The sequence below is a fragment of the Heterodontus francisci genome, chromosome 4 (genome assembly GCF_036365525.1).
Source record: "Heterodontus francisci isolate sHetFra1 chromosome 4, sHetFra1.hap1, whole genome shotgun sequence".
NCBI classification, from domain to species: domain Eukaryota; kingdom Metazoa; phylum Chordata; class Chondrichthyes; order Heterodontiformes; family Heterodontidae; genus Heterodontus; species Heterodontus francisci.
In genome coordinates, this window is record NC_090374.1 from 104,864,755 (window position 1) to 104,887,645 (window position 22,891).

A 22,891-nucleotide genomic window follows, 5' to 3' on the forward strand; every position below is an offset into this window, starting at 1 on the left:
GCACCCAAAGCTCTGCTTCAAGGATGCTTGAAAGTGTGAAATGAAGGCCCTAAATATCAACTATCACACCTGGGAGGCATTAATTGGTGAAAGAGGGAAATGCCAACACATCCTGTGGACTGGCGTGCTCTACCAGGACAACCAGTTGCTGCAGGAGCTTGCCAATAGACACCAGTGCTGAAAACAACAACTCACAGCATCACTTGGCAGTTTCACGTGTGGCAGAAACTGCCTCTCAAGGATTGGCCTTCACAGCCATTAGCAACGATACACCAAGAGAAGACACTACACCTAAATGGATTGTTTGCTGTGTGTCCGTCGTCTTTTGTAGATGAAAGGATGCCAACACACATTGAAAATATGGGCAATTTTCAGGGCCTCTGCTGAAGGGGAAGGGATACCGGCCCTTCAGAAATCCTGGTGTAGCACTTATTGCCCTGTACCCTCGACATCCCAATCACCCTTAGTTGTGACATCTGAGAAATGGGTGGTCTGTTCAAGTAAGAGGCTATGCAATTTTAAGGTACCAATAGTTGGAACAATTTCTTGTGGCACAGTAGTACAATATACAGTTAATTCAAAGCTACTTAATTCAAATTATTTGATCATTCAATTATTGTACTAAATTTGATCATCATGTTCAATTTCAGATTTTTTTTAAGTACAAAAAATGACAATTATCAAGAGTATAAAGTGATGGGGGCAACCTGGAGAAGAATCAAGAGAAAATCTTGTTTGGCATCTAAACATGGTCTATTTTCAAATAATCAACCTTGTAGGAAAATAAAACATCCTGATCTATAACAATTTTAGCTATTTGACTTAAACTTGGGATGGTGGAGATTATAGCAGAAGTAAAGGATTTTAATAAAAAGCTGCTTATTTTTGTATCATGTCCATGAAGGGAAGAGAGATGTTGGAGTCTCCTGCCATGGGACCCATATTCAACTCTTGCATTGACTTGGGATTATTGGAGTTGAGAGCTGCTGAGAGGGAAAAGAATAGGAATTTTACAGAGTTGACCAGGATGTAGCTACTGGAACCTCTGACAAGTCAGGATAATTCCAGTTCCATCCAAAAGCTTGTTTTCCTCTTGTGTACTAAACACAATCACAATTTGGAAGGCAACCATGCAGAAACCAGAGCACTATGGAGCAAGTGGTTGCTGATGAAGGGGGAAGTGAAGTGCAGGATAACAGTCGCAATGGTTAATTCCAGTCAAAATAATAAGGCTATTCTCATAGCAATAATATAAATGTTGTGTTGCCACCCAGGTACAATGGCAAGGGATATAACTAGGTGAAAAAAGATTTTGGAGAAGAAAGGGGAAAAGTCAGTTCTGATTCATGTTGAACCCAGTAATGAGGAAAGGGTGAGGCCGAGAGTGGAATGGTCACAGAGGGCATAGCCAAAAGTGGAGCAGTTGCAAAGGGCAAGTGCCAAGAGCACAACGGTGATAAAGGGTGGTCTGCATCTCCGAGAGTTTTTTTTAACAGCACGGGAGAAAAAAAAATCAGTGACATCACAGCACAAGGAGTTGTACCAGGATAAATCTACAGGTAAGTGTTTAATCAATCTACAAAGTAAGTTGTATAAATTAACTACGATAAAAACTAAAAGTAAACCAATTTGATAGAATACATTAACTTTTTTTACATTGTATATTGTATATCAATTATGATCAGCGTTTAATCAGATCTGGGGGATAAAGTTGAAGTTAAATAAAGAGGATCCTAACATTAAAGGGCTCCTAATTTTTCAGCTGCACAGGAGGGAAGGAAGAAGAGTGGAAGAGCAATAGTGATAGGGGTTTCAATAGTTCGGGAAACAGGTGTTTCTGCAGCTGTAGATGTGACTGCAGGATGGTACATTGTGGCTGCAGGACATTGTGGGGAAGGGTGAACAGTCAGCAGTCATAGTCTACATTGGTACCAACGACATAGGTAGAAAGAGGGATGAAGTCCATCTAGAGGGCTAGGAAAGAGATTAAAAAGCAGGACTTCAAAAGCAGTAAGCTCAGGATTACTTGCAGTGCCACATGCTTGAGTACAGAAATAAGATAGAGCAAATTAATGCATGGCTGGAAAGATGGTGCAGGAGGGAGGGCTTTAGATTTCTGAGCCGTTGGGACAGGTTCTGGGGCAGGTGGTACCTGTACAAGGAAGACAGGTTACACCTTAGCAAGACCGGGACCAATATCCTCGCAGGGCGATTTGCTAGTGCTGTTGGAAAGAGTTTAAACTAGCTTGGCAGGGGTTGGGAACCTGAGAGGGATTTCAGATAGGAGAGAAACAAAGCTGGTAATAGTAGGAAGAAAAGTAGTAAGCAAAATTGGAAGGCTGTGGAAACGAAGGCCAGCAACAAATAGGGTCAAAATATGGAAATATGTTAAAAAGGCAAAACTAAAGACACTATCTGAATGTACGTAGCATTCACAACAAGGTAAACAAATTGACGGCACAAATAGAAATAAACAAGTATGATTCAGTTGCCATTACGTAGCAGTGGCTTCAAGGTGACCAAAGCTGGGAACGGAATATTTAATGGTATTCGACATTTAGGAGGATAGGCAAAAAGGAAAAGTGGGAAGGTAGCGCTGTTAATAAAGGATGAGATCAATACATTAGTGAGTGAGGATCTTAGCTTGGAGATTCAAGATGTAGAATCTGTTTGGGTGGAGGTAAGGAACAGCAAGGGGCAGCAAACATTGGTGGAAGTAGTGTATGGGCCATCAAACAGTAGTGGTAATGTAGGGCATGGTATAAATTAGGAAATTAGAGATGCATATAACATGGGTAAGACAGTAATCATGGGGACTTGAATCGACATATAGATTGGTATTATGACTTCTCCACAGGGCACAGCATATATTTAAATGTTTATACAGTTACCAATGTGGTCAATCATGTACTCTATTCCAGAATAAAATACACCAACCAGGTTTCTTTAGCAAACAACAAAATTATCAGTTTATTATAAAACAAGACTTAACCAGTAATGAAGCAAAGCAGTAACACACAGATTGAAATATGAAAGTTCCCTTTTTACCTTAGCCCCACACACACCTGCTAACTGAAAAATAAAGACATTTTTTCTTTAGAGCTGTTACAAAAAAAGACAAAAAAAAACTTTGGCCAAATACTTGATAATTCTTGAAGAAAAAAAGATGTGGAAAGATGCCAGCTGCTCCTTTATTCTGGCGTCCCAACTACACGTAGATGGCTGCCATTGGGATCTTTCTGGAGATCAGTTTGGCAGGCTTTCCAGAGAAGTGCAGCAACATGGGTTTCTAGCAGGCCTTTCACGAGGAATGCAGCATCAATTTCTCTACTCGCTTCTAAGAGCTTATTAAAGAGATGGAAAAGCTGGCAGGTTTTTCAAAGAGACGGAGAAGGCTGAGCTGCAGATTTGTCCTTGGCAGGTTGATTTTTAAACTCCTTTCAAAACACTGTCCACACCCCAACTGACTGTCCGAAGCAAAACCAAACAATATCTCAAGAGTCCAGCCTCCTAACCCCTATAAATCTTGACCTGTCACTTCTCTGTAAGCATCTCTCCCAGGTCAAAAAGCTCCCGCTGCATACTTACCTGAAATCAGGTGACTTCCAGTAAATGTTATTTTCAAACAACCTCTGTGATCCTCATAAAAAAAAAATCCACTGAATCCTTTTCACTTTTAAAGCACAAGTCCTCAAAATTTAACAAAAAATGGAAGCTCTTTCGTAACACTGCATAAACCTAATTAGCAATAATTCTGTGGAGGACGAATTCCTGGAATGTATACGAGATGGTTTTCTAGAACAGTATGTTGAGGAACCAACTCGTGAATGGGCTATTTTAGATATAGTATTGTGCAATGAAAAGGGGCTAATTAATAAACTTGTAAAGGAGCCTTTAGGGAAGAGTGATCATAATATAATAGAATTTCACATTAAGTTTGAAAGTGATGTAATTCAATCAGAAACTAGAGTCTTAAATCTAAACAAAGGAAACTATGAAGGTGTGAGGGGCAAATTGGCCATGATGGATTGGGAAACTATGTGAAAAGGTATGATGGTAGACAGGCGATGGCTAACATTTAAAGAACTAATACATAGTTTACAACAAAAATACATTTCTTTAATGCACAAAAATCCAGCAAGGTAAGTGTTCCAACTGTGGCTAACAAAAGAAATCAAGGATTGTATTAGACCAAAGGAAGAGGTGTATAAAGTTGCCAAAAAAAGGTAAGCCTGAATTTCAGAATTCTGCAAAGGGAAGACTAAGAAAAAGGGAAAATAGAATGAGGGTAAACTAGCAAGAAAGATAAAAATGGACTGTGAAAGCTTCCATAGGTATGGAAAAAGGAAAAGATTAGCAAAGACAAATTGGGGTCCATTACAAGCAGAGTTAGGAGAGTTTATAGTGGGGAATAAGGAAATGGCAGAGAAACAAAATAAATACTTTGTGTCTGTTTTCACGGAGGAAAATACTAAAAAATCTCCCAGAAATAATGGATAATCAAGGAACTGGTGTAAATGAGAAATTGCAAGATACTATTAGCAAAAAAAAAACTAGAGCAATTAATGGGGCTTAAAGTAAATAAATTCCCTGGACCTGATGATCTACATCCCAGAGTGTTGAAAGAGGTGGCTGTAGAGATAGTAGATGCATTGGTGGTCATCTTTCAAAATTGTATAGACACTGGAATGGTTCCTGCAGATTGGAAGGTGTCAAATGAAACCCCACTATTTAAGAAAGAAGGGAGAGAGAAAACAGGAAACTACAGACCTGTTAGCCTAACATCAGTCATAGGGAATGTGCCAGAATAAAGGATGTGATAACAGGAGTCTTAGAAAATAATGGTAGGATTGGGCCGAGTCAACATGGATTTATGGAAGGGAAATCATGTTTAACAAACCAGTTGAAGTTTTTTGAGGATGTAATTAGCAGAATAGATAACGCGTAATCGGTGGATGTGGTAGATTTTCATAAAGCTTTTGATAAGGTCCCACACAAGAGGTTGGTAAACAAAATTAGAACACATGGTATTGGAGGGAATATACTGGCATGGATTGAGAATTGGTTAATGGACAGAAAGCAGAGAGTAGGAATAAATGGGTCATTTTCAGATTGGCAGGCAGTGACTAGTGGGGTACCGCAAGGATCAGTGCTTGGGCCCCAGCTATTCGCAATCTATATCAATGATTTGGATGTGGAGATTAAATGTAATATTTCCAGATTTGCAGATGACACAAAACTAGGTGGAAGTGTGAGTTGTGAGGTGGATGCAGACGCTTCAAGGGGATTTGGAGAGGCTAAGCAAGTGGGCAAAAATTTGGCAGATGGAATACAATGTGGGGAAATCTGAGGTTATCCACTTTAGTAGGCAAAACAGAAATAGAGTATTTCTTAAATGGTGAAAGGCTGGGAAGTGTTGAATTTCAAAGAGACTTGGATATCCTTGTTGACTAAAGCTAACGTGCAGGTACAGCAAGCAATTAAGAAAGCAAATGGTATGTTGGCCTTCTTTACAAGAGGATTTGAGTATAGGAGTAAAGATGTCTTACAGGACTGGATGAGATGCAGCTGAGGATATTGAGGGAGTAAAAGTGGAAATTGTGGAGGCACTGGCCATAAACTTCCAATCCTCCTCAACTACAGAGGTGGTGCGAGATGACTGGAGAATTCCAAATGTTATACCCTTGGTTGTTTTAAAAAAAAGGGTGTAAGGATAAACCCAGCAACTACAGGCAGTCAGTTTAACCTCGGTGGTGGGAAAGCTTTTAGAAACAATAATCCAAGATAAAATTGTCACTTAGACAAGTGTGGATCAACTGAGGAAAGCCTGCACGGATTTATGAAAGTCAAATCATGTTTAACTAACTTGGTTAAGGTTTTTGATGAGGTAATAGAGAATGTTGATGAGGGCAATGTGCGTGATGTGGTGTCTATGGATTTCCAAAAGGCATATGATAAAGTGCCACATAATAGGCTTGCCAGCAAAGTTGAAGCCCTTGGAATAAAAGGGTCAGTGGAAGCATGGATATGAAGTTGACTGAGTGAGAAGAAAAACAGTGCATGCGTGAATTGTTGTTTTTCAAACTGGAGGAAGGTATACACTGGGGTTCCTCAGGGATTGGGACTAGGACCACTGCTTTTCTTGATATATTAATATGGACAGGTGTACAGGGCACAATTTCAACAATTGCAGATCACACAAAACTTGGAAGCATTGTGAACTGTGAGGAGACTAGCGATAGACTTCAGGAGGACATAGGCTGGTGGAAGGCAAACATGTGGAAGATGAAATTTAATGCTGAAGTGTGAAGTGATACATTTGGGTAGGAAGAATGAGGAGAGGCAATATAAACTAAGGGGTACAATTCTATAGGGGCTGCAGAAACAGACACCTAGGAGTATATGTGTGTAAATTGTTGAAGGTGGTAGGGTAGGTTGAGAAAATGGTTAAAAAGGCATACGTGATCCTAGGCTTTGTAAATAGAAACAGTACAAAAGCAAGGAAGTTATGATGAACCTTTATAAAACACTGGTTCAGCCTCAACTGGAGTATTATGTCCAATTTTAGGCACCACACTTGAAAAAATGTTAAGGCTTTAGAGACGGTACAGAAATGATTTACGAGCATAATTCCCAAGGTGAGGGAATTCAGTTATGTAGATAGATTGGAGAAACTGGAGTTACTCTTTCTAGAGATGAGAAGGTTGAAAGGAGGTTTGATAGGACTGTTTGAAATCATGAGGGGTCTAGACAGTAGATAGAAAAACTGTTCCCATTGGTGGAAGGGTCAAGAGCCAGAGGACACCGATTTAAGGTGAATGGCAAAAGAACCAAGAACATTCAGAAGGTAGTTGGAAGGACTGTGGTAATATGGATGGTAGAACTGGTGGGGGTTGCTGTACCTGCTCTTCCTGCCAAGATACCCTGGACCCAATACAACTTTGGAGACAAGTCATGGATGTACTGTAGACCTTCTGAACAGCGCAAACAAAAGAACTGTGGTTTTGAGTATGAAGATTTGCTTTGTGAGGTTTCGTGTGGCAGCATAATTCTCATTATAGACCAGTTCTGCATCTGTGACTGGACTCCTGCCATCAGGTGCCATGTGTTGGGAGAATAAATCTTATATTGTAAAGTAGCTGGACTTTAATTTGATGGTTTGAGTAGGATAGAAGACTGGCTTAGGTTGGCAGGAAATCGGACACAGATTTGCATTATCCACTACCTGTTGTTGCAAAAGACTTGGGTGTTGAGGAGGTATAGGCTTCTCATGTGCAACGTACAATAATGTCCTTGCAGTTAATCAGCCCTTGCACCCTTTGGAAGCCTGCAATCCACACAAAGCCTATTGTTTCACCTGATGCCTGGGGAATGAGATGTAGTTGTCCAATAGGAATGGATACCAAACTGGGAGATTTCACTGATGCCATCTGCTACAGCCTGGAAGGAATCTGTGGCATAAAAGTTTTACAACCAGAGTGATGTTGGCTCAGATAGTGGTATCCAGGACTTGGTTTGGGCTTCCAGTTGGGGGCTTCAAAAAGGTGACAGCTCAGTTACAGTGACTATAGTAAAACTCAGGTACCGCCTCCATTGTGGTCATAGGAGTGTTCTCTGAAAATTGACAAATTGGTTTCCTAGAAAACCTTATTTAACAGCTTGTGGGCAACAACTACACCTTGTATTTAATAGTACCTTTAATATAATAATACACCCCAAGACACTTCACAATAGCATTGTAAAACAAAATTTGACACTGAGTCAATTAGGTGGTATTGGAGCAGATGGCCAAAAGCTTAAGCAAAGAGATATGTTTTAAGTTCCACAGGCTTTTACTTATCAAAATTAGCACAAAATAACAAACATTGCTGACTTCTGCTATTTTATTTCATTGTTAAGATGCCGTGAATAGCTGGAAGCAGCAATAGCTGCACACCAGTGCTCAGTTTGGGTTCTGCCAGGACCACTCATCTCCAGATCTCATTACAGTCTTGGTCCAAGCATGGACAAATGAGCTGAATTCCAGAGGAGAGATGAGAGTGACAATAACATCAAAGCAGCATTTAACTGATTGTGGCATCAAAGAGCCTTAATAAAATTGAAGTCAATGGGTATCAGGGAAAACACTCCACTGGTTAGAAGCATACCTAGCAAAAAGGAAGATAATTGTGGTTGTTGGAGGCCAATCATCTCAGTCCTAAGGCAGGAGTTCCTCAGGGTAGTGTCCTAGGCCCAACCACCTTCCCTCCATCATAAGGTCAGAAGTGGGAAAGTTTGCTGATAATTGCACAGTGTTCAGTACCAGTCACAACTCCTCAGACACTGAAGCAGTCCGTGCCCGCACACAGCAAGACCTAGACAACATCCAGGCTTGGGATGATAAGTGACAAGTGACATTCACACCACACAAGTGCCAGACCATGACCATCTCCAACAAGGGAGAATCTAACCATCTGCCCCCTTGATGTTCAATGGCATTACGATCATTGAATCCCCCACTATCAACATCCTGGGGGTTACCATTGACCAGAAACTTAACTGGACCAGCCATATAAATACTGTGGCTACAAGAGCAGGACAGAGACTGGAAATTCTGCAGTGAGTAACTCGGCTCAACTCAATGCCTGTCCACCATCTACAAGGCACAAGTCAGGAGTGTGATGAAATACTTTCCACTTGGTTGGATGAGTGAAGCTCATGAGGCCCCCATCTCCCCAGCACACAGCGCCAGCAGTCTGTACCATCTACACGATGTTTAGACAGCAGCTTCCAAACTGGTGATCTCTACCATGTGGAAGGCCAAGGGCAGTAAATGCATGGGAACACCATTATTTGCAAGTTTCCCTCTAAGCCACTGTGGTAGCAGTTTTGCTGAGCTGTTGCTTCTATAACTGTTATTTGAGTAAGTAGATTAACATAATCCTAGTGAATATATATATATATATACACTCATATACAAGTTGAAAGTATAGACACATATTGTTACAAAATGGAGTATTTACCCAAGGCATTGTGGGACAAGTTAGTTAGCTTGCAGCCTTGAGCATGGTACGGCTTAGCACAGCTGCTTTGTGTAACTGCAGACTGCACGAAGCACTCAGGAATGCAAGCTTGATAAAGGTGAAAGGAAGACTCAAGGATAATTGATGGGGTCTGAGAAACATCACATGATGATCAGGGGGCTTGCACGAGCTGATCACGTAGCCACATGATGCCTAATGAGTAATCTAATTGGTAATATGTGTAATGTATGTAATCAATAACCATTATGATTGGATTATGTCCAGCCAGGATGGGTTGAGTAACTATATCCGTTGCAGATTTTCCTTTGTTCGGTGGAGTGGCACTGGACCGCACTTAGGAAAGGTGTGCGCCCCATGATATCATGCAATAAAATGTTTATTCTCAAGGTCTGAATCCGGAGAATTTGTTCAACAATTTGGCATGATCTGAATTTCTCCAACAGCCACACACCACCCTTCACTGTCAAAAACCTGGAATTCCCTTCCTAACAGCACTGCTGCTTTACCTACACCACATGGATGTAGCAGTTCGAGATGGCCCAGCACCACTTTCTCAAGGGCAATTAAGGATGGGCAACAAATGCTGGTCTTGCCAGCGACGCTCCCATTCCATGAACAAATAAAAAGAAAGTTTATTCTATCAACCACTAGATGTCACTGTAGCACATATTACAAAGAGGTCCTGCATAAAATCAGAAATTTACAGTACAGAAGGAAGCCGTTCTGCCCATTACACCTGACAAGCAACCATCTAGCCTAATCCTACTTTGCCGCTCTTGGTCCGTAGCCTTGTATGTTATGCTGCTTCAACTGCATATCTAAGTACTTTTTAAATGCATATGGTTTCTGTCTCTACCACCCCATCAGGCAGAGTTCCAGATCTCCACCACCCTCTGGGTGAAAAAACCTTCCGTTAAATCCCCTCTAAACCTCCTACCTCTGACCCTAGAATCTATGCCCCCTGGTTATGGATCCCTCAACCAAGGGGAATAGGGCCTTCCTATCCACTCTTATCTAGACCGCTCAATTTTATACATTTCAATTAGATCTCCTCTCTGCTTCCTCTGATCCAAAGAAAACCTTAGCCTATCTAATCTTTCCTTCTAACTGAAATTGCCCAGTCCAGGCAACATTCTCAATCTCCTTTGTACCATCTCCTCCAATCACATCTTTCCTGTGCAGTGACCAGAGCTGCACTTAGTCCTCCAGCTAAGAGTAGAGAAGGTTAAGAAAGATTTGTTAGATGTGTTCAAAGTTATGAACAGGTTTGATAGGAGTTTAAAAGGCAAAACTGTTTCCAGTGGCAGAAGGGTCAGTAACCAGAGGACACACTTGCGGTGGCAGTCAGCAGCCGGGAGCAACTTAAATTCAGGCCGGGGATCGGAGCGCGGTCTTTCCTACCTGAGGAGCAGAGCAACAGTCTCTCTCTCTCTCTCTCTCTCTGTGTCGGCACGCGCTGGGTTTGAAAAAATACCAATGACATCACGGGAAATCTGTAAGCTGATTGGTTGGTAAATAACAGCGGTTAACTATAAATAACTTAAAACAATTAAAAAAAATTTTTAAAACCCTCAAATAGCTACCTTGTAAGTGAGAAGCTTAGTACTACTAAGGTTTTTTTTAAATTAGTGTAATTTATTAATAATTAATTTAGAATAGTGCTGTTAGTTGTGTGAGGGATTTTACTGACTAGGGGAAAGAGGTGTTCTTTGCAGTCTTTACTTTTCAGCCTCCACGGTACAGGGGAAGAAGCTGATTGGCAAGTAACTGGTTATTCCACTTATTACACTAGCAATAATTAGTTTGCAAAGCTAAGTAATAGCAAGGCAGCTCGGCCAAGCAGAATGTGCTTCCTGTGGCCTGTAGGAAGTCGTGGACACGCTATGTATCCTAGACAAACACATCTGCAGGAAGTGTCACTGGCTGCAGAAGCTTGAGCTCTGGGTTTCGGAACTCGAGCAATGGCTGAAGTCACTGTGGGACATCCACAAGGCAGAGAACTACGTGGATAGCACGTTTCAGGAGGTAGTCACCCCAGAGCTTAAGACAGCACAGGCAGAGAGGGACTGGGTGGCTACCAGACAGACTATGAGGTCAAGGCAGATAGTGCAGGAGTCCCCAGAGGGCATCCCACTTTCTAACCGGTATTCAGTTCTGAGTACCGATGGGAGAGGGTTCCTCTGGAGAGTCACGAACAGAGTACCATGAGTGGCTCAGCTACACAGAGAGGGAGAAAGGACAACAGAGCAATAGTGACCGGGGATTCTAAAGTTAGGGGGAAACAGATAGGCGTTTCTGTGGTCACAGATATGATTCCTGGATGGTACGTTGCCTCCCTGGTGCAAGGGTCATGGATATCTGAGCGGCTACAGAGCATTCTAGAGGGCGAAGGTGCACAGCCAGAGGAGGTAGTCCACATTGGTACCAAAAATATAGGAAGAGGGATGAGGTCCTACAGGCTGAGTTTAGGGAGTTAGGAACGAGATTAGCAAGCAGGACCTCAAAGGTAGTAATTTCTGGATTACGCCCAAGGCCATGTGCTAGTGTGTATAGAAATAGGAATATACACCAGATGAATGCATGGCTGGAGAGATGGTGCAGGAGGGAGGGCTTCAGACTTTTGGGGCAATGGGATCGGTTTTGGGGAAGGTGGGACCTATACAAGCTGGATGGTCTACACCTGAACAGGACTGGGACAAATATCAAAAGAACAAAGAACAGTACAGCACAGGAACAGGCCATTCGGCCCTCCAAGCCTGCGCCGATCTTGATGCCTGCCTAAACTAACACCTTCTGCACTTCCAGGGCCCATATCCCTCTATTCCCTTCCTATTCATATATTTGTCAAGATGTCTCTTAAACGTCGCTATCATATCTGCTTCCACCACCTCCCCTGGCAGCAAGTTCCAGGCACTCACCACCCTCTGTGTAAAAAAACTTGCCTCGCACATCCCCTCTAAACTTTGCCCCTTGCACTTTAAACCTATGTCCCCTAGTAACTGACTCTTCCACCCTGTAGGAAGGCTTGCTAGTGCTGTTGGGGATGGTTTAAAATAGTTTGGCAGGGGGATAGGAACCTGAGCCCAGTCTTAGATAGGACAATTTCAGGGCCGGGAACAGTAGGCAAAAAATTAGTGAGTGACTCTGAAAGATAGAAAAAACCAAAAGGTTAATATGTGTGCAGCACAGAAATTTGGCAGTGTTAAAGGGTATTTATTTAAATGCAAGGAGTATAGTCAATAAAGCTGATGAGCTGAGGGCACAGATAGACACATGACATAGCGATATCATTGCTATAATGGAAACTTGGCCTAAAGGAGGGCAAGAATGACAGCTCAACATCCCGGAATATAGAGTTTTCAGGAGGGATAGAGAAGGAAATTAAAAAAAAGGAGGGGGTGTAGCATTATTAGTCTAAGAGCGAAGTCCAAAGTACGGAAAGTCCTCATCAGAGAACTCCTCTTTGCTGACGATGCTGCTTTAACATCTCACACTGAAGAATGCCTGCAGAGTCTCATCGACAGGTTTGCGTCTGCCTGCAATGAATTTGGCCTAACCATCAGCCTCAAGAAAACGAACATCATGGGGCAGGATGTCAGAAATGCTCCATCCATCAATATTGGCGACCACGCTCTGGAAGTGGTTCAAGAGTTCACCTACCTAGGCTCAACTATCACCAGTAACCTGTCTCTAGATGCAGAAATCAACAAGCGCATGGGTAAGGCTTCCACTGCTATGTTCAGACTGGCCAAGAGAGTGTGGGAAAATGGCGCACTGACACGGAACACAAAAGTCCGAGTGTATCAGGCCTGTGTCCTCAGTACCTTGCTCTACGGCAGCGAGGCCTGGACAACGTATGCCAGCCAAGAGCGACGTCTCAATTCATTCCATCTTCGCTGCCTTCGGAGAATACTTGGCATCAGGTGGCAGGACTATATCTCCAACACAGAAGTCCTTGAAGCGGCCAACATCCCCAGCTTATACACACTACTGAGTCAGCGGCGCTTGAGGTGGCTTGGCCATGTGAGCCGCATGGAAGATGGCAGGATCCCCAAAGACACATTGTACAGCGAGCTCGCCACTGGTATCAGACCCACCGGCCGTCCATGTCTCCGTTATAAAGACGTCTGCAAACGCGACATGAAATCGTGTGACATTGATCACAAGTCGTGGGAGTCAGTTGCCAGCATTCGCCAGAGCTGGCGGGCAGCCATAAAGACAGGGCTAAATTGTGGCGAGTCGAAGAGACTTAGTAGTTGGCAGGAAAAAAGACAGAGGCGCAAGGGGAGAGCCAACTGTGCAACAGCCCCAACAAACAAATTTCTCTGCAGCACCTGTGGAAGAGCCTGTCACTCCAGAATTGGCCTTTATAGCCACTCCAGGCGCTGCTTCACAAACCACTGACCACCTCCAGGCGCGTATCCATTGTCTCTCGAGATAAGGAGGCCCAAAAGAAAGAAAAGAAAGAATCAATAACAGCTTATTAAGTGTTGATTTGCTAAATGAATCATCAGCCAAGGCCATGTGGGTGGAGCTCAGAAGTAAAAAAAAGGGGCAGCCACACGACTAGGAGTTTACTATAGACCTGCAAATAGTGAGAGGGCGATAGAAGAACAAATATGTAGGCAAATTTATGAGTGCTAAAACTATAGGGAAACAATAGTTGGGGATTTCAACTACCCTAATATCAACTGGGATACAAACAGTGTGAAGGGCACAGAGGGGGCAAAATTCTTGAACTGCATTCAAGAGAACTTTTTTTAGCCAGCACGTAACAAACCCAATGAGAGGGGGCACAATTCTAGATTTAGTTTTTGGTAATGAAGCTGGGTAAGTGGATGAAGTAACAGTGGGTGACCATTTTGGAGATAGTGACCATAATAGTTAGCTTTAGTATAATCATGGAAAAGGACAAAGATAAAACAGGAGTAAAGGTTAAATTGGGGGAAGACAAATTTTACGAAACTGAGAGGTGACCTGGTGAAAGTGGACTGGACACAGCTACTTGAAGGAAAATCAGTGGGAGGCATTCAAAAGCAAGATACTACAGGCACAATGTAGGCATGTCCGCACAAAGATAAAGGGTAGTCCTGCCAAATCTAGAGCCCCCTGGTTAACTGGAAGCTTACAGGGTAAGATAAAGCAGAAAAAGAAAGCTTATGATCACAAAAATCTTAATACTTTAGAAAGCCTCGAGGAGTATAGAAAGTGCGGAGTGAAGTAAAAAAAGAAATTAGAAAAGCAAAGAGAGGACATGAAAAATATTGGCATATAAATTCAAGGAAAACCCAAAGATGTTTTATCAGTACATTAAGAGCAAGAGGATAATGAAGGAAAGGGTAAGGTCTATCAAAGATGTACAAGGTAATTTATGCGTGGATGCAGAAGATATGGGCATGGTTCTTAATGAGTACTTTGTCTCTGTCTTCACAAAGGAGAGGGTTGATGCAGATATTGTAGTTAAAGAGGAGTGTGAAATATTAGATACGATAAACATAAATGAGAGAGGAAGTTCCAGCGGGTCTGGCATCCTTGAAAGTGGATAAGCCAAGGAGGAAATAGTGGATGTGCTGAGGATCATTTTCAAATCCTCACTAGATACAGGAGAGGTACCAGACGATTGGAGGTTCACGAACATTGTACCACTGTTTAAAAAGGGTACAAGGGATAGGCCAAATAATTATAGGCCGGTTAGTCTGACCTTGGTGGTGGGTAAATTGTTAGAATCAATTCTGAGGGACAGGATTGACCGCCACTTAGAAAGGCATAGATTAATCAGGGATAGTCAGCATGGATTTGTTAGGGGAAGGTTATGTCTTACTAACTTAATTGAGTTTTTTGCAGAAGTAACAAGGAGGATTGATGAGGGTAGTGCAGTGGATGTGGTCTACATGGATTTTAGTAAGGCATTTGACAAGGTCCCACATGGCAGACTGGTCAGTAAAATGAAAGCCCATGGGATACAGGGGAATGTGGCAGGTTGGATCCAGAATTGGCTTAGTGACAGGAAACAAAGGGTAGTAGTCGACGGATGTTGTTGCGAATGGAAAGCTGTTTCCAGTGGTGTTCCACAGGGCACAGTGCTGGGTCCCTTACTGTTTGTGGTATATATTAATGATTTGGACTTAAATGTAGGAGGCATGATTGGGAAATTTGCTGATGACACAAAAATTGGCCGTGTAATTGATACTGAAGAGGATAGCCATAGACTCTAGAATGATATCAACGGTTTGGTTGAGTGGGCTGTAAAGTGGCAAATGGAATTCAATCCAAAGAAGTGTGAGGTACTGCATTTGGGGAGGGCAAATAAAGTGAGGGAATACACAAACAGGAGGATATTGAGAGGGATAGAGGAAGTGCGAGACTTTGGAATGCATGTCCACAGGAGCCTTAAGGTGGCAGGACAGATAGAGTGGTGAAGAAGGCATATGGAAAGCTTTCCTTTATTGGCAGAGATATAGAATACAAAAGCAGGGATGTAATGCTGGAACTGTATAAAATGCTGGTTAGGCCACAGCTGGAGTACTGTGTACAGTTCTGGTCACATTACAGTAAGGACATAATTGCTCTGGAGAGAGTACAGAGGAGATTTACAAGAATGTTGCCAGGGCTTGACAGTTGCAGCTATGGGGAAAGATTGGATAGGCTAGGGTTGTTTTCCCTAGAACAAAGGAGGCTGATTGGTGACTTAATTGAAGTGTGCAAAATTATGAGGGGCCCAGGTAGAGTAGATAGGAAGGACCTGTTTGCCCCAGTGGTTGAGGGCAATTACCAGGAGGCACAGATTTAAGGTGATTGGCAGAAGAATTAGAGGGGATATGAGGAAAACCTTTTTCACCCAGAGGGTGGTGGGTGTCTGGAATTCACTGCCCGGATCAGTGGTGGAGGCAGAAACCCTCAACTCATCTAAAAATGTACCTGGACATGCACCTGAAGTGGTGTAACGGGCAAGGCTATGGACCAGGAGCTGGAAGGTGGGATTAGACAACAGCCAGTTTGTTCGGACAGTACGAACACGATGGGTTGAATGGCCTCCTTCTGTGCCATAATTTTTCTATGGTTCTACGGTGATTGGCATATGTTATTTTCAGAAGGGAATTGGATAAATACTTGAAGGCATAAAAAATTAAAAGGCTACAGGCAAAGAGCAGGAAAGTGTGACCAATTAGCTCGCCCAAAGAGCTGACACAGGAACAATGGGCTAAATGGCCTCCTTCTGTGCTGTATTATATGATTCTAGCATGTCTTACTAGCATGATAAACCCACATTTTTAATAGTTGCACACGATCACTCAAAAGTTAGAACAAAACTTAATTTATGTTCTATCAAGTGACTAGAATAAGGATCAACAACACAATGCAAGATGTATTTTTTGTACTTCAATATCTATTGTTCCCAGTTAATACAAAAATTGTGAATAAATTATTATAGTTGTAAAAGTTATCAGCAAGGAAGAGAAGATACATGCATTGTTGTGCACAAAACTAATTTTTACTGGAGTAGTAAATTCATTCAGGCGCCCAAATGGATGGCTTATATACTTTCCTGGAGGTAGAAATTTAGCGTGTTAAAAGTCAACACGTGTGTTTAGAAGGGCAGAATATATTGTTCCCTCTATTGCCATTATCCCTCGTTTTACATATTTACTGTACTTCTTATGCCAGATTTTCAAGTTAGTTAAGATTCTGGGCTGAATCTTCTGTGCCCGCCGCCGATGTTGGCGGCAAAAATGGCGGGCCGCCCACACGTCGTGGAGCAGCCACAATCTTCCACGTGGTGACTCCTTTGAATGGCCAATTGGGCCATCCCCAATCACGTGGAGGGGGTGGCCTGTACGTCTCTGGCAATGGCGCCAGCTTCCTGTAAGCAGCCGCAGATGCCATTTTTAAAGGGCTGTCAGCCCATATTCAAATATTTAAAGATTAAGTGATTTAAAAATTTTTAAATGCATTTATTTTTCCCCTCCCCCACCCCCCAATAACCATAAAATTAACTTTCCCTTCCCCCCAAAACACTTAACGGTACAATCTGACCTTCACACCCCCCTCACCAAACCACATAAACGTTCACCTCCAACACTTCCCACCATCTCCGACACCAATGATGTTACTTTGACATGCTCACCTCCCCATCTGCATTGAGAAACTTATCTTCCCCCTCCTCCCCAGCAGTGTTGCGCCTCAGTTCCACGGATGGGGATCTGAAGGCCTGAGTGCCAGCCAGGGGCAGGAAGATCGCAGTGGGATGGAAGGTGGTGGCGCAAGTATAATTAATTTGTTACTTTAAAATTATTTAAATGGCGGTCCCGTCGCCGAGCGTCAGGGGGTGGGGCCACCATGAGGCCTCGCTGCCGGCGGCAATATCAGGCCGATCCCTCCTGGCATTGGTGCGTGGCGGCCTTCTGCCGGAGGCATTTTAAGGCACCCCGCCCCCGGCCACTCCAAAGACCCCGATGCCTGGGGGAGAACTAAATCCAGCCCACTGTGTCAGATTTAGACATTTCTAAATGGACTATACAAATGATTTTTTAAAACTTAAAATCATTGAATCCAACTAAAATATTGCCAGCCTTGAATGTCTGAACAGTAATTTAAGTTTCACCTTGTGTTATTTTGGCAGTACAGAGAAGCATTTGAGCATTCGAGGTCTCACAATTTTGGAAATTAAAACACCTGAAAAGTGTCAAAGAATTAAAAAGACTACATTGTAAATTGAGAAAATCCACTGCATTCAGTTCAAGCTAACTTGCCCTCGTAAAATAATATAGATCTATCAAGACAAAAATAACAATATCTTTTTGATCACTATGATGGCATTACATTGATATGGCATTATACATTTGACTTAAGAGGATAAATGAACAGCCTATAGTACTGTGTGGTAACCCTAATACATTCAGGTTTAATTTCTGTTGATAGGGTATTCTACTAGACTTTTATATTTTGACATAATTATGCACGCAGGATAGGATTCAACAATTTTTAGATGTGTTCATCAGCAATTTTGCACATAATGTAATTGGGTACTGAAACCTATTCTGGGGCTCCAGCACCAGTGTATTGATACAAAGAAGCATTTCCAACACAAAATAAAATTACATTTTTTTTTATACAAGTGTATTGCATCCAAAGCAACTTTGTATATCAAGCCTCAAAAGATAAAAACAATGCATAACACAATATTTTGCAGCAAACTTAAGACTGCTTAGAATAATCAATGTATTTTAAAATATATATTAAGTGGTCAGTCTTTTAAAAAAAAATCAATTGGCAAATCTGTCCCCTATTGTGTTCTGATGGAATGGATTAAGGAAATTATTCCAAATGGCTATCTACTGCATAACAGTATGATCAACAGGTCATTATCACATTTATATATCTTTGTGAAAAAATTAAACTTTAGGATAAGTCAAAAAGCGTTTTCACAAGTTTTTTTTTTAAATTGTGCCCCTCCCCATGATAAATCAGGAGATAACCAATTATAGTTAGCAACATTCTAAGGTCTGGAAATTAAAACACAATTTTCTGGATCTGATAACGATTTTAAGCAGAAAATGAGAAGTGACCCAACATACCCATTTTCTAGAATACCCAAAATCTACAATAATTGGGTAATGTACTTAATAAGAGAGAATCCATAAAGACAATATCAGTCACACCTGATATTAAGATGAAACTAAATGCATCAAAGTAACATTATCAATCATAATAGTATAAAGGACTATATTGTAGCCCTTATTGTAGTAATAAAGATTACACAATTTTATGAAAAACTGGCAATATAACGAAATCATTCAAAGCCCATTGAGTCACTGCATTGTGAAACTAGGCTAACTTCCGAAGAAAGGTAGCATACTTAATTATTTTTGGCTAATGCCCATAGTATTTTCAATCCAAAATCCTATGAGATTGGCATAAGTCATACAATTGTCTCTTTTGAGTTCCCTTTCATTGGATGCAGACCAAGAAGCAATTGTTGAGAAGATGATCCACCTGAAGACTTTGGGATAAGCAATATTACTCTTTGATTGGTTCGACGCCACTCATTGTACAATCGACAGTGATAACGTAATGAAACCTAGAAGGTTTTAAAATAAATTCAACATAAGTAAATTTCCCTCATATTCTGACAGCACAAATAATAGCACTGAAAGCCAAACTCAAAACAGTACACGACCCAGAATGCAACATCTCAACTACTTTAGACCATATAAGTATTACTCCCTCGTCTAGTTAAGAAAAAGTTACTGTAAACCAACTTGTTGCCGCTAAATGCCACCAGTTTACTTAAGAGCATACAACATTTTCAAAGAATGCAAGTATATCTAGTGGTAAAGAGTACTTCAGCACCAAGTAGAAAAAGACGTGAACATACAGATAAATACAAATAGAAAAGTAAAATCAGAATGTGCATGGTTTTTCATTGCTAGGTGTTCCCTAATCCCTCTGACCAAAATGTTAGCAAGGCAGCAGTTTTATTGAGCTAATACTGATCACAGGTATGCACAACAGTTTATAAACAGAACTGCTGCAATTAGAGAATATCATGGTGGACTGAAGTTTTGATATTCAGTACAATTTCACATAATTTTAATGACGTTATACATTTTGGTCAACAAAACATATTTATATACTGGCTTTTTTAACATTTTTAGTTGATGTGAACTGAATGATAGCACATAAACTCTACAAAACATTTCTCACATGAACTGACCCTGAGAAGGACTTTAGTGCAACCAACCTGCAATTCATTGGGCAATGCAGTTTAATTTTAAAGTAAATGCTTTTAATTCTCAATTTTAATTCTTTAGTTAGTGGTATAAATAGATTAAAAATAAATATATAATTTGTATCCATGTATAGATTGCCTCAATATCTTATCAGCTCAGTCTAGTCCTAATCCAAGGCTGCTCCTCAATGCATATTTCAGCGAAATCACTAATTAACACTGGGGCAGGAAGAAGAACGGTCTAAAATGATCACATTTTAGGAATTGTTTCCTAATTTAAAGAGACAAAAATTACGGGAATAAACTTTGATGAAATCCCTGTACCGGAGTATTCAGAGAAAATGAAAAACAGATAGGTAGTGCAGGAGACCCCTGACTGCATCTCACTCTCCAACCAGTATTCCGTTCTGAATGCTGTGGAAAATGATGGTTCATCTGGGGAGTGCAGCCAGAGCCAATGCCATAGTACCACGGGTAGCTCAGCTGTACAGTGGGGTACAAAGAAGACTGGAACAGCAATAGTGATAGGAGATTAGACAGTTAGGGGAACAGACAGGCATTTCTATGGCCGCAGGATGGTGTGTTGTCTTCCTGGTGCCTGGGTCAAGGATGTCACTGAATGGCTTCAGAGTACCAAGGTGGGAGGGTGAACAGCCAACAGTCGTGGTCCACATTGGTACCAACGACAAAGGCAGGAAGAGAGATGTGGTCCTGCAGAAAGAGTTTAGTGAGCTAGGTAAGGAATGAGCAAGCAGGACCTCAAAAGTAGTAATCTCCGAATTACTCCCAGTACTACCACACGCAAGTGAGTATAGAAATAGGAGGATAGTGCAGGTGAATGACGTCTGGAAAAGGTAGGATCTGTATAGGCCAGATGGGTTGCACCTGAACAGAGCTGGGACAAATTTCCTTGCAGGGTGATTTGCTAGTGGTACTGGGGAGGATTTAAACTAACCGGGCAGGGGTGTGGGAATCAGGAGGTAATATCAGAGGGGAATACCAAGGTGCACAGAGAAGAGAACTAGAAGAGACAGACTGCACTAGAGTAGAAAATAGAGTATTAGGTGGGTCAGAGTGAGTGTTAGACTGTACTAGAGAAGGGAGTAGTTCCATATCAGATGGGAGTGGACGGACAAGGACTATGAGGAATGCAAAGACAGGATTACAATGCATGTGTGTAAGCACACAAAGTGTGGTGAATAAGATTGATGAGCTACAAGCACAAATAGCAGTATGGGAATATGATGTAGTGGCAACAACAGAAACGGGACTTAAAAATGGCGAGGACTGGGAGCTTAATATACAAGGATATAAAGTGTTTAGAAAAGATAGAGAAGGAAAAAAGGGAGGTGGGGTGGCAGTCCTGATTCGAGAAGACAATGCAGTGCTGGAAAGGGAGGATGACCTTGAAGGGGCAAGGACAGAATCCATTTGGTTAGAGTTAAGGAGGAAAAAGGGTATACGGGTATGATCACACTACTAAGGGTATTCTATAGGCCTCCAAATAGTGAGAGAGAGATAGAGGAGCAAATCTGCAGGGAAATCAGAGATGTTCAAGAACTATAGAGCAGTGATATCGATTGGGATACTTTTACAGTAAAGGGTAAGGAGGGGGAGGAATTTCTAAAATCTGTTCAGGAGAACTCCCTTGATCAGCATGTTCTCAACCCAACTAGAAAAGAGGCATTGTTATTTCTGGTGCTGGGAGATGAGGTGGGCCAAGTGGACCAGGTGTCTTTGGAGGTGCACTTGGGTAAGAGTGATCATTGTATCATAAAGCTTAGACTAGTAATACAGAAAAGCAAGGAGCAAAATAAGGTTGAATGTCTAGATTGGAACAGGGCTAATTTCAACATGATGAAAAGGGATCTAGCCAGGGTAGAATGGAACCAAAGACTGACACGAAGAGCTGTGTCAGAACAATGGGTTATCTTTAAGGAAGAGGTGCTTCAGGTACAGGCTAGGAACATTCCAACAAGGGCAAAATGTAGGGATGGCTATGCTTAGGGTAGATAAGTCACCTGGTCCAGATGGCGTGCATCTAGTTGATAAAGGAAGTGTGGATGGAAATAGCGGAAGGGCTTGCCATAATCTTCCAATCGTTCCTGGATATGGGGAAGGTGCCAGAAGATTGGAGAGTGGCAAATGTGACACCCTTATTCAAGAAAGGGTGTAAGGACAGTCCTAGTAACTACAGGCCAGTTAGTTTATCAGTGGTGGGTAAGGTTTTAGAAACTATAATCAGGGAAAATATCAACAGTTACTTAGAGAGGTTCGAGTTAATTAAAGATAGCCAGCATGGATTTGTAAAGGACAGATCATACTTGACTAATCTAATTGAAATGATGAAGTAACACAGAAGGTTGATAAAGGGAATGCAGTGGATGTTGTTTCGATGGATTTTAAGAAAGCATTTTATAAGTTACCACATAAAAGGCTGGTTAACAAAATTGAGGCTCTTGGAATAGGAGGGTCAGTGTCCTACTGGATAAGAAAAATTGGCTTAAGGACAGTAAACAGCGAGTCGTAGTAAACGGTTGCTTTTCAGACTAGAGGATGGTAGTGGTGTTCCCCAAGGGTCAGTGCTGGGACCACAGCAATTGTTTTCTATATATGAATGACCTGGATCTTGGAATACAGAGTAGAATCTCAAAATTTGTTGTAGACATCAAACTTGAAGGTGCGGCAGTGAGGATGATATGAAACTGCCTGCAACAGGACATAGATAGGCTAATAGAATGGGCAGACAGGTGGCAGATGGAATTTAATACTGACAAGTGTGAGGTGATGCATTTTGGCAGAAGGAATAGGGTGAGGCAATATATACTTAATGGCACAGTTCTAAAGAATGTAATGGAGCAGAGGGACCTGGGACTACATGTGCATCGATCTTTGAAGGTGGTAGGACATAGTAAAAGAGTGGTTAGTAAAGCGTATGGGATCTTGGGCTTCATAAACAGAACTATTGAGTACAAAAGCAGGGAAGTTATGCTGAACCTTTATAAAGCTCTGGTCAGACCCCAACTGGCGTATCATGGCCAGTTCTGGTCACCACACTTTAGGAAGGATGTGAGCATCCTTGAAAGGGTGCAGAGCAGATTTGCTAGAATGGTTCCAGGGATGGAGGATTTTAGTTACA

At 41.8% G+C, this 22,891-nt stretch overlaps 1 protein-coding gene across 2 annotated transcripts in view; it reads right to left on the reverse strand.

Annotated features, from left to right (window-relative positions):
* Nucleotides 1-18,113: 18,113 nt before the first annotated feature.
* Nucleotides 18,114-22,891, reverse strand: part of LOC137369176 (E3 ubiquitin-protein ligase MARCHF3) — an 89,363-nt gene continuing 84,585 nt past the window's right edge. For both annotated transcript variants that reach the window (XM_068029951.1, XM_068029950.1), the window contains exon 5: nucleotides 18,114-19,101. In XM_068029951.1, the coding sequence (XP_067886052.1) occupies nucleotides 18,943-19,101 (159 nt within the window). In that variant the 3' untranslated portion in view covers nucleotides 18,114-18,942. The remainder of the gene's footprint in view (nucleotides 19,102-22,891) is intronic.